At 41.1% G+C, this 11,059-nt stretch overlaps 1 protein-coding gene across 2 annotated transcripts; it reads right to left on the reverse strand.

Moving 5' to 3' along the window:
• Positions 1 to 947: 947 nt before the first annotated feature.
• LOC118358485 (cytotoxic granule associated RNA binding protein TIA1-like) lies at positions 948 to 10,789 on the reverse strand. Of its 2 annotated transcripts, none has more exons than XM_052479064.1 (12): positions 10,622 to 10,789; positions 10,462 to 10,517; positions 9,440 to 9,536; positions 8,898 to 8,996; positions 7,647 to 7,701; positions 5,660 to 5,747; positions 5,430 to 5,505; positions 5,175 to 5,283; positions 4,854 to 4,949; positions 4,681 to 4,765; positions 4,421 to 4,562; positions 948 to 4,294 (listed from the first exon to the last, which is right to left on the reverse strand). In XM_052479064.1, the coding sequence occupies exons 2-12, from the start codon at positions 10,497 to 10,499 to the stop codon at positions 4,139 to 4,141; spliced, it is 1,041 nt and encodes a 346-aa protein (XP_052335024.1). In that variant the 5' UTR covers positions 10,500 to 10,517; positions 10,622 to 10,789; the 3' UTR covers positions 948 to 4,138. The 2 variants fall into 2 exon arrangements, with proteins under 2 accessions (XP_052335024.1, XP_035592263.1); XM_035736370.2 differs by having other exon boundaries at positions 948 to 4,297; positions 10,622 to 10,787.
• Positions 10,790 to 11,059: the final 270 nt, after the last annotated feature.

Consider the following 11,059-nt stretch of genomic DNA (forward strand, 5'->3'; position numbering starts at 1 on the left):
TGGGCCTCTGTATGCCTATTCCATTAAAAATCTGCTATTTCCAGCTACAATAGTCATTTACAACATTAATGTCTACACTGTATTTCTGATCAATTTGATGTTATTTTAATGGACAAAAACACATCAATAGGATCTCACTAGTTCATGCTTGGCTCTGCCCACCTCCTTGCATGTTCTGCCTACTATGATTAATTTACTCCCACATCAGGCTCTGGTCTATCTTGGGTTAGTTATAAAAAATATTTGGTACAACCAAGTATGCTCCTGAACAAGGCAGTTAACCCACTGTTCCTAGGCTGTCATTGTAAATAACAATTTGTTCTTAACTGACTTGCCAAGTTAAATAAAAAATTGTAGGCAGAACAAGCAAGGTGAGCAAGCAAGTTCCTATTGTCATGTACTTGTATATTTTCTTTTGGGAACGCTTTCTGTGTTCCTGTTGAATAACTAAATTTGCCCCTTGCACTCCTTGTAAACAATATTTTCAGAAACAACGGGTTATGTCTACAAAACTTCGTGCACTCTGTTAGAAACACATTTTAGTTGAGAACAGAAACCTGAAATCGGGATTTTCGTCGCTGACTAAATAAGCACGTCGTCAGCCCAGTTCCGTCTTGCTCCATTCTCTCCCACTGCCAGAACTGGGCTTCCTCCAATGATGCATATAAACCCAAATCAATGGCTCTCTTTCCTAACCATGTTTAGTGAGATGAATATACATTTCAACCTGATGCTTCAGATTTATACATCTGGTGAAACACATATCCTTGTTCTGTGGTACAACTACAAGAACCACAACAAAGGAAGCACATATTGAAGTTGTTTGTTGCCCCTTACACCCCTCAATGTGTGATTTGGTTGTAATGATCGTATCACACTTCAATCTCTATAATAAAACACATTTTTATAGGCACTTGGGATACTTGTTTGAATATTTTCCACTCTACTAATCACACAGGACAGAATTGTTTTTGCACATCAGCAATTTAATTGGACAAAGCAAGAACACATTGGTTATTACAGTAGCAGAAACATTATCAAACCCCAGAGTAAAACAGTTTTCAAAACGAAAGTTTTGAAAATGTCTGTAGGCACTGCCTAATCTTTAATGATATTGTGTCCATTAAAAGCAATTAACTCTAAGGCAACACAATGGGTCTGGTCCCTCTGGTATTAAAACATGTTCAAGGGGAAACAGCGCACATTTCAGATTCATTCAGGTTTTTCCATAAAAAAATACTGATCTTACTTCATAGAAAATGGCAGAAAACTCAATTTATGCACAGAATTACTATTCAAAGTAAAAATTGTATTCATTTTTGCACTGCATAGCAATGCTGTCTTTTCCCTTCCTGGATGCACATGTATCACTATGCCAGTTACCATGGATATGCATTTGATAATGCTGCTACTAATAATGTTTAATTTATTCAGTTATCGAAACAAAGAAAGCAAACAAGCTCCCTTAGTGAACATTTGGATTTTCCTTCATACAGCTTGAAATCAAGGTATGGTTATTTACACATTCAACAAATGTTGAGGCCATACAAAATATATAAAGGGGAAAGGTGGAATGCAAAAAGAAACCTCTTGGAAATCAAATTTGTAAAAACAAGAGAATACTGTGCAATATTTGTCTGCCCCTACAGAAAGAAAGCAGTGGCATCTATCCCTGCAATTGGCTGAATTGAAAACAAAATGCAAGAAAAAAATAATAATAAAGTTACCCATATTATTACTTCAAACCCCCAAAAAAGTGAAGGAGCCATTACTTTTGACATGATTCATTGCATCAAACTCTAAATGGATTATTATTCTTAAATCAAAAGCGATTTATTTAGACTTTAAGTCCTTATGAAAATGGGTTTGAGACACTGTAAACATACCAAAAATGGCGCAAATCCTAAAGTCTCTCCTTAAGTGATATTAATTTAAAATGGTACAGCACTGGCCATGTACAGTCCGTCTAACAAGGGCAGCATAATACGTGTGGCTTATTCCAGTCCTCCATGGCTCCCCTTAACCTCCTATGAAATCAGTTTCATGAGCCTAAGCAGAGGTAAACTTCCCCTTCAAATTTCATGTACCAACAAGTCTTAGAGGCAGGGATATAACACAGATCCAGTAGCATGTTGACTACACCCCCCGTGGATCCCATACTGGCCTGGTTTGCTAGCATACTCCCATTCAATCGCTGTGTAACTTCCATAACCCCACCATTACTGTGGGCACTCACACCTGTCCACCCAGCACTGGCCAGTAAGTGACTGCAAACAGGGGGGGGAAGGGATGAAAGAAAAACACCAGCAGGTTAAAGAGGCGAAAGCAAGACAGGCTTAATACCAAACGGCACCCTATTCCCTTTATAGTGTACTACTTTTGTCCAGGGCCCTGAAAAAGTAGTGCACTACATAGGGGAGCCATTTTGGACTCAAGCAGACTGCACACACAACAAAAACTGTGCCAGCTGAGGACAGAACGTGCAAGCCCACGAGGGTCAGGGTATGTCAGGGGATCAGCACAAAACTAAGACAGCAGAGAATATGGTAGGGAGAGAGAGAGAAAGGGATTTGATATTAAAAAGGGAAACAGAGCGAAGGATGGTATTTGTGAGTGTGGGCATGCAGACAGAGCATAGGCTCAGTGTATTAAATTAGTCATGATCAACTGGTTTAGCTTTACATAAAATATGTTTGCATGCGTCTTGACTCCTTGTATCCAACCCGAAGTTGCTGAAATGGGTCAATGAAAGGCTGAAGTGGGACTAGCTGCGTTTAAATTTGGCTTTGAAGTTGAATTTTAAACTTCTTCCCTGAATCCTGTAACACTGCAAATGAATAACAAAAATGTGACTGTTTCATGCCAAAACCCCATTCATGACTTGTTTTTCCTGATCAAATCTTTAGCAACATCCAGTATGAAACAAATACCTGAAGGGAAAAGTTAACATTTGAACGGTCAGTACATCTGGTATTGGCAACATTGACTGATGAGTTCAACGTAGTAAGAGTTGGGGAGCCTGTAGCTCAGACAGATTGACTTTAGGATTTAAAACAGTTTCAGAACAGCCCTTGTCAGGAGTTGTCAACTATAATTCCCAGGCATTATTACTTTGTAGCCTAATATTTCCTCATAAGAATATTTGCATGGACTCACAAAATTTTGGTGGGATGTTTACATACATTCTAGTTAAGTAACTCTGCAATTTCTATTTCCAAAACAGTAAGATTTAGGATTTCAGAAAATTATTCCAAGTTACTCAATTTTTTGGTTCTCTAGATTAGAGAAAAACAAGAACTAAAAAAAACTGTGGTAAACTCATTATCAATGTTTCTCCTGTTGTAAGAGCAGTTAACAGGATTTGTCAAACCCAATTCTACCAATTTGAGACAAGCAAATGACCAGTCATATGTCAAATGTAGCTATAATCTACCAACACAAATTCATACATCCCATTTCAAGTAGCAATGTCTTAACTCAGGAGAAAAAAAAACATATTCAACAAATTAAGGGCAAATTAAAGTTCCGAGTAAAAACAAGTGTGCATGAAGTAACAAAAGATGACATGGCACTTAAAATAATAATAACGTGGATGCGACACGTGCACACTAAGATGTATCCCTCTGCACTGGGAAGAGCTTCAGAGGGCAGGGCAGCAGGTCCCTTTCTGTGTATTCAACAATCCCAGTTTCCTCACTGTCTAGGACGATGTAGTTCATTGAGCGGACACTCACATCTGGCGACAAGTCCAATTAGACCCAGAATAGTGGCCATTTTGAAAGGCCAAAAAGGACATTAATTAATGCTCTTTATATATATAAAAAAAGAAAAAGGATCAAACTCAGATGGGGGAAAAAAGGATGAAATTGCTGTTATGTTGACCAATAAATCACAAATTAAATATTCGATTATATCTTTTTTTAAATGCGTTTTTTTTGTCTTTGTCCTCATAAGCTGGATATGGTGGCGAGAGTGAAGGTTGGAGGACATCTTTGGCTCCCTCCTTCCCCTGGCCAGAGCTGCAGGCGACTGGGCTGGAGCCAAGCTGTCCTTGGGAAGCCCAGCCAAAGACACTCAGACATTCAGCTGCAGCCTTGTTGCTGGAGGGGAGGGGAGCCCTGCAGATGTCCTTGTGCACTTACTGAAAACCCTGCTGGTTCCAGGCCTGGGCCTGGCCGTAAACGCCATAGGTGGGTACCTGCCACCCATTGGGGACATACTGGCCAATCTGCTGGGCATTGCCGTACCACTGGGCATACTGGCCATAGGGCTGGGCTGCAAAGCCCACTTTGTTCTGCTGCAGGGGAGAGAGGACAACAGTGTAAGAGTGTGTGCCTGTGTATGCATGCGTGCGTAAGCTGTGCATAAGCTGTGCATAAGCTATGCCGATGAGTGGAAGCCTCTGGCTCTTGCTTCATACCTGGGGAACTTGCTGAACCTGCTGCATAGAGCTAATCATGTCCGGAGTCTCTTTACCCCAGTAACACTTCACCATATGTCCCTCTATCGAAGTACCATTCACAGACACAATTGCATGGGCTGCTCCCTCGTGAGAGTTAAACCTGAACAGAGAGGAGTCAAAATATGGTGCTAGGTACTGAGAAACATTGGCAGAAAATTCTATTTCAATGATACTAAGTCTTTGTCAGAGGTTTATCAATTTTTCATCTCATGGCATACCTCACAAAGGAATATCCTTTGTCTGGGAACACACGGATTTCCATGATTTGTCCAAAGGGGGTGAAGGTCTGTCTCATCAATTGTTCTAGAAAACAGGAGGGAGGCATGTCAAAGACCCCTCTCTCTCACACACACACAACAGAAAGTAAACAGTTGAATGACAGACTACCAACCTGTTAGACCGGTGCTGACTCCCCCACAGTACACAGTGCAGTTACTGGGGCTTGACTGGTTCACTACCTCATCAAAGGCCAGGTGCTTGGTGTTGGCTATTGGGAACAGGAGAATGAAAGTTAATACATTACCATTCAACAAAATAAGAAGATCTTAGGGGCTCCATTGATCACACAATGGAGTAAAATGTATGACATTGTCCTCTGAACTCAACCAGTGTTAGAGGATAAAATAGAGAATATAGTTGTAAGATAAAAACCTAACATTTCTTCTCAATGACAAATGCGCTGGAAACCAATGACTATCTTGCCTGGACTCACTTTCATAGGTGGTTTTAGGGGCTGGGGGTTTTCTAGTGGCCCAGTTGGTCCTGATCTGTCTGCCACCTAGCCATTGGCCACCCATCTGCTGAATGGCATTCTCTGCATCCTGTGGGTAGTAAAAGAGATTCATCATATGACCCATCTACATACCCAAATACCAAATGATAATGTTGACTACATTTACAGGAAACTCTTCCATTATGAGTTATTATGACCCCCCCATAAGTGATTACGTCCATCTGTAACACTTACCCACTTGTTGAAGAAAGAGACAAAACCATAGCCTTTAGATTTCCCTGTGGCAATATCTTTGACCACACGAGCATCCCTGAGGAGAAACACACCATTCACTCAATAAGGAGTAATGTGACCATGTAAACAAATTACTGACTGATATCACACCAATTACTCTTCAGGACTTAAGCTATCCAATGTAACCCTGTGATAGAGCAGATAGACATTAATGTTTGTAAGGTACATACGATATCCTCCCAAAGGGGCCGAAGGCAGCTTTGACATCATCTGTTGTGATTTCGGGGCTGAGATCTCCAACAAAGACATGGAAATGATCTGTTGGGAGGACATGAGACAACAATTGTGACTCCTTGCTGGATGCAGCACATTGTGAAGAAATTGAGAGATGAGCAATGCCATGTTAACAGAATGATGCAGACTGATTTTTCCCTTTAAAATGTAAACTCAGCAAAAAAAGAAAATGTCCTTTTTTCAGGACCCTGTCTTTCAAAGACAATTTGTAAAAATCCAAATAACTTCACAGATCTTCATTGTAGAGGGTTTAAACACTGTTTCCCATGCTTGTTCAATGAACCATAATCAATTAATGAACACCACCTGTGGTGGTGGTGGGGGGGGGCAGGGTCCCTGCTCATCTGCAAGAACGTGCCTTAGGCACCCTACAAGGAGACATGAGAACTGCAGATGTGGCCAGGGCAATAAATTGCAATGTCCGTACTGTGAGACGTCTAAGACAGTGCTACAGGGAGACGGGACGGACAGCTGGTTGTCCTCGCAGTGGCAGACCACGTGTAACACCTGCACAGGATCGGTATATCCGAACACCACACCTGCGGGACAGGTACAGGATGGCAACAACTGCCCAAGTTACTCCAGGAAGGCACAATCCCTCCATCAGTGCTCAGACTGTGCGAAATAGGCTGAGAGAGGCTGGACTGAGGGCTTGTAAGCCTGTTGTAAGGCCTGTCATCACCAGACATCACCGGCAACAACATTGCCTATGGGCACAAACCCACCGTCGCTGGACCAGACAGGACTGGCAAAAAGTGCTCTTCACTGACGAGTTGCAGTTGTCTCACCGGGGTGATGGTCGGATTCGCGTTTATCTTTGAAGGAACGAGCATTACACCGAGGCCTGTACTCTGGAGCGGTTTGGAGTTGGAGGGTCCGTCATAGTCTGGGGCGGTGTGTCACAGCATCATCGGACTGAGCTTGTTGTCATTGCAGGCAATCTCAACGATGTGCATTACAGGGAAGACATCCTCCTCCCTCATGTGGTACCCATCCTGACATGACCCTCCAGCATGACAATGCCACCGGCCATACTGCTTGTTCTGTGCGTGATATTCTGCAAGACAGGAATGTCAGTATTCTGCCCGGACCTCAATTCCATTGAGCACTTCTGGGACCTGTTGGATCGGAGCGTGAGGGCTATGGCCATTCCCCCCCAGAAGTGTCTGGGAACTTGCAGGTGCCTTGGTGGAGAGTGGGGTAAAAGCTCACAGCAAGAACTGGCAGATCTGGTGCAGTCCACAAGGAGGAGATGCACTGCAGTACTTAATGCAGCTGGTGGCCTCACCAGATACTTACTGTTACTTTTGATCCCCCCTTTGTTCAGGCTCACATTATTCTATTTCTGTTAGTCACATATCTGTGGAACTTGTTCAGTTTGTCTCAGTTGTTGAATCTTATGTTCATACAAATATTTACATGTTAAGTTCTCTGAAAATAAATGCAATTGACAGTGAGAGGATGTTTCTTTTTTTGATGAGTTGACTGCAAAGTTAAAACCATACAACTCTATGCACAATGACTACATTTAACAATGATCACTGAACATTTTTCTAAAACACATTTACTTGAACAGTGCAGAAAGTAAGTAACAGAATGACAGAACAAACCACACAAATTGTAATTATCTTACCAAATGTTGCATCTGCACTGTTCAAGTAAATGTGTTTAGTAAAATCTTCAGCGGAAATTGTTCGAAGTAGTCCTTGTGCATAGAATTGTATGGTTTGTTTAACTTTGCAATAATTGTCTTTAGTTATACATATTTTAAAGTGAAAATTCTGAGTCTCTGCATCATTCTGTTACAGTGGAGTTGCCCATATAGAGATGTATTTGTATATCTATGGTGTGGAAGACCACATTTACAGAGAGAACCTCACTATTTTCCTATGGAACTAACTGATAAGGGAGCTGGGCACTTACTGCTTGTGTCTTTCTTCTGACTGCTTGGTGTTGTGGCCCAGTTGACTTTAACCTCCTAGAGAGAAAGAATTACCATATTAGAGACATTTCCCTCAGATTACAGACCAAAGAATTTGAAAACAAATCCAATTTTGATAAACACCCATATTTTCATTTAATTTCACTTTTCTTCATGATCTATTTCACTTGCTTTGGCAATGTAAACATATGTTTCCCATGCCAATAAAACCCCTTAAATTGAGAGTGCGATAGTGAGCAGGCTAGATGTTTATATAATTTAGATACAGTGGGCTATATTACTACCTCAATTTCTGTGGTGCAGTCTGTGAGAAACAAATGAGCCACCTGACCAAACGCAGAGTGAATCTCAATGCCGTGACAAGCAGAGAACAGAACATGGAAGAACTGTGCACTCCATAAACAAGTGGACTATAAACTACTGAGTAAAAGGTCCAAGTAACAAAGGACTTACAAACCAGTGACATTATCAACTTGTATTACTCCTCAAATGGTCCTTCATTACCTGCTGATAAAATAATTGGCACTGAATATATATTTCTCCTGAGGTTAGACCCTATATGTATTGTGAAGCTGTGAGTCTGGAAAAGGTAGTGAAATTGTTTTAGATTTATCACAACCGGCAGTGATCGGGAGTCCCATAGGGCGGCGCACAATTGGCCCAGCGTCATCCGGGTTAGGGGAGGATTTGGCTGAGGTAGGCCGTTATTGTAAATAAGAATTTGTTCATAACTGGCTTCCCTAGTTTATATTTAAAAATATATATATATATATATTTGAAGAAGAAAAAAGTATACCGATTGTTTTCTTTTACAAAACCAGCGATGGGACATTTTAATCTCTAATATATAGTCAATCAACCACTAAGACAGAAATGCACTTGATGTCCATACAACAGAACTAACCTAGCCCATATTTGGAGCAATAGGATCATATATATTATACACGAACATGCCTGGTAGTCAGCATTGGAACAAACTGTGGTGGTTAGGCCTATATTTGGAATCAGATCACATCTTTCAGTCTCATTTAATCTGGGGAATCAAAGTACTTACCTGTGGACGGAAAGTCGGAATAAGCCATTCTCACAAAGCAAATCAATTCATGACTTTGCCATTTCAACATTGTTGAGAAACTCACTGCCTGACACAGCTAATCCTCAGTTTTTGCCTACTGGTTGCTCAAAACCATAACTCACCCATCCCAACTCAACTTGTAGATACGATAGCTTACCTTACCCATAATTTTACGTCCATTCATGGCAGACAGCGAAGCAGCAGCATGCCTGTGTTCATAGAACTCCACAAAGCAGTATGGATCATTGCCTGCAGTCTGTAAGATAACAAGAGTTACAATGAGTATGTTTACATGCACACTAATAACACCATATTAAACTGATCATGGCAGTAGGCAGATTATGCAAGTCATAAACACATTACTCTGCTTATCTTAAATCAGCATAAGGTCAAAACCAAGTAAGCAAACCAGTATTTTTTTTAGCAATCTTTCAAATCATTAGGACATGTAAACACCTTAAATTCAGGATTCCTGCTGTGTTTGATCTGCGTATGTGCTTGCACCAGCCGAGCAAGCCTCCCTCTTTAGAGCGAGTGTGTTCAGCACAATTGAATACAAGAGTCTTACAAGTTTTCACATGCAAATATGCTTCCCAAAAAGAACATGAACATAATCAAGCAACTAACATATTAATCCAACTACCCACAATAATTACATTATTGTGTGCATGTAATTCTCTTGGGTCCAGGAATACTCACATCAAAAATCATTTTACAGCTCTTGCAGGGGCCGATCTGTGTGAAAACCTGTAGGATGAGGGGCTCAGTGACATCCCTAGACAGGTTCCCTACATACCTGGAGGGAAAAAACAAGCACGTGACTAGGAAGTTCTAAGCAAGTTTAGCTACTTCTTCCAGGGAAGCAAAATGTAGGGTACACTGCTGCACTTACAATTATCCAGAACAGTAGAGTTACTTCAGTGAGACAACTAACCTTATCTAGCCCTTGCGTTTGACGCAGATTTCGTTTAAAGCAACTTCTGGCCGTCCCCCCAAAAATCTGACTCTCGTTTACGTGGCTATCATTCCCAGCAGCCGGTAGAAAGGCATGCATTGCATGACGCTTGGAGTTGGGCCTCGCGCAGTCCCTTGCTTGTTGGAATGTGTGGATGTAAGCTAGTTAGCCAGCTAGCTATCATATTAAACTCAATAAATCCAGAACATAATTTTGGTTACCGATTAAATGTAATACTGGGCAAATTGTCTGACGCCAGGGCACAAATTAGTGGATGACACGCCTGTCTCTGCATATTTGCCACGAAAGTAAGGTTGTTAGCTGAAAGTTAGCCAATGATTGCTGCTTTGACAAGACGGTAACGTTAAAAGTAACAGTAGTAGCTCATTTCTGTTATGGACATATGAATAAAAACAATATCAAGTAACTAGCTAGTAGTTAGCTGGTTAGAACGGTATATATATATATATATAGCTAGTCTGTTGAGACGTAGGTAGCTAACGTTAGCTGGTTAGCTAACTATAACTAGTTTTCGTTTCGGTGAAAGCGAACGAGCAGCTAGCGAGCCAACTGTGTTCTGACAAATCTCGAGCCATAAGACTGGCCCGATTGAGTTACACCATCTACATCAATAATGGTCACACATTGACAGATAACAAGACATTAGTACATGGACATTTTTAAATGCTGGAACACACTTTATTATAGACACATGTAAAAGTAGCTAGCTACTGCTAGCCAGCCCGCGTTAATGTTAGTTACTTACAGGGTTTTGGGCTGTTCGTCGTCCATCATCATCATCATGTTTTCGTATGTCGCGCCCTGTGAGAGTAATCAGTGTATGGTATTTTGAGGGATACACACGCACTTTCTGATACAGTTCATGCAGACTTACAGGAGTATTTATAAAAAGGGGCACAAATCACCTCAGTCGCTGACTGTGGAAACCAGCCGTGATCAGCTTGTATGAACAATGGGTGCACAGCCGAAGTGGAAGATGGCGGAAAATAAGAGCGGATGTCCACGGTCGCATGCGCAATGAATGGACCAAATAATGTGTAACACACTTCAGCTGCAGGCGTCAGTAAAACCACTATTTCGAAACCATATCTGCTTGTAATCTTGCGTTTTATAATGACGACCTTTTAAGTGACATTACCAAGACACTGGTGATGAACAAATCCCGACATTGTCTGGGACAAAACTTGGTTGATGCCTTACAAATATTGTGCACTTTAAAATTCTACATAAGATATACGATATATCCATGTAATTATATGTGGCAATTGATGATATCTGCGTTTTCTGTGAAAAATGTGAAAATCTGACACACTTGTTCTATGAAAGTAAATCTGTGATAGATT

Source organism: Oncorhynchus keta, chromosome 25 (genome assembly GCF_023373465.1).
Source record: "Oncorhynchus keta strain PuntledgeMale-10-30-2019 chromosome 25, Oket_V2, whole genome shotgun sequence".
Classification (NCBI taxonomy): domain Eukaryota; kingdom Metazoa; phylum Chordata; class Actinopteri; order Salmoniformes; family Salmonidae; genus Oncorhynchus; species Oncorhynchus keta.

Coding starts and splice junctions, on each gene's coding strand:
- LOC118358485 (XM_035736370.2), bottom strand. CDS start 10,499: ATGATGATGATGATGGACGACGAACAGCCCAAAACCCT. Junction 5,748..7,646: donor TCAGAAGAAAGACACAAGCA/GTAAGTGCCCAG, acceptor TCCTCCCAACAG/ATCATTTCCATGTCTTTGTT. Junction 4,950..5,174: donor CCCTAAAACCACCTATGAAA/GTGAGTCCAGGC, acceptor TGTTCCCAATAG/CCAACACCAAGCACCTGGCC.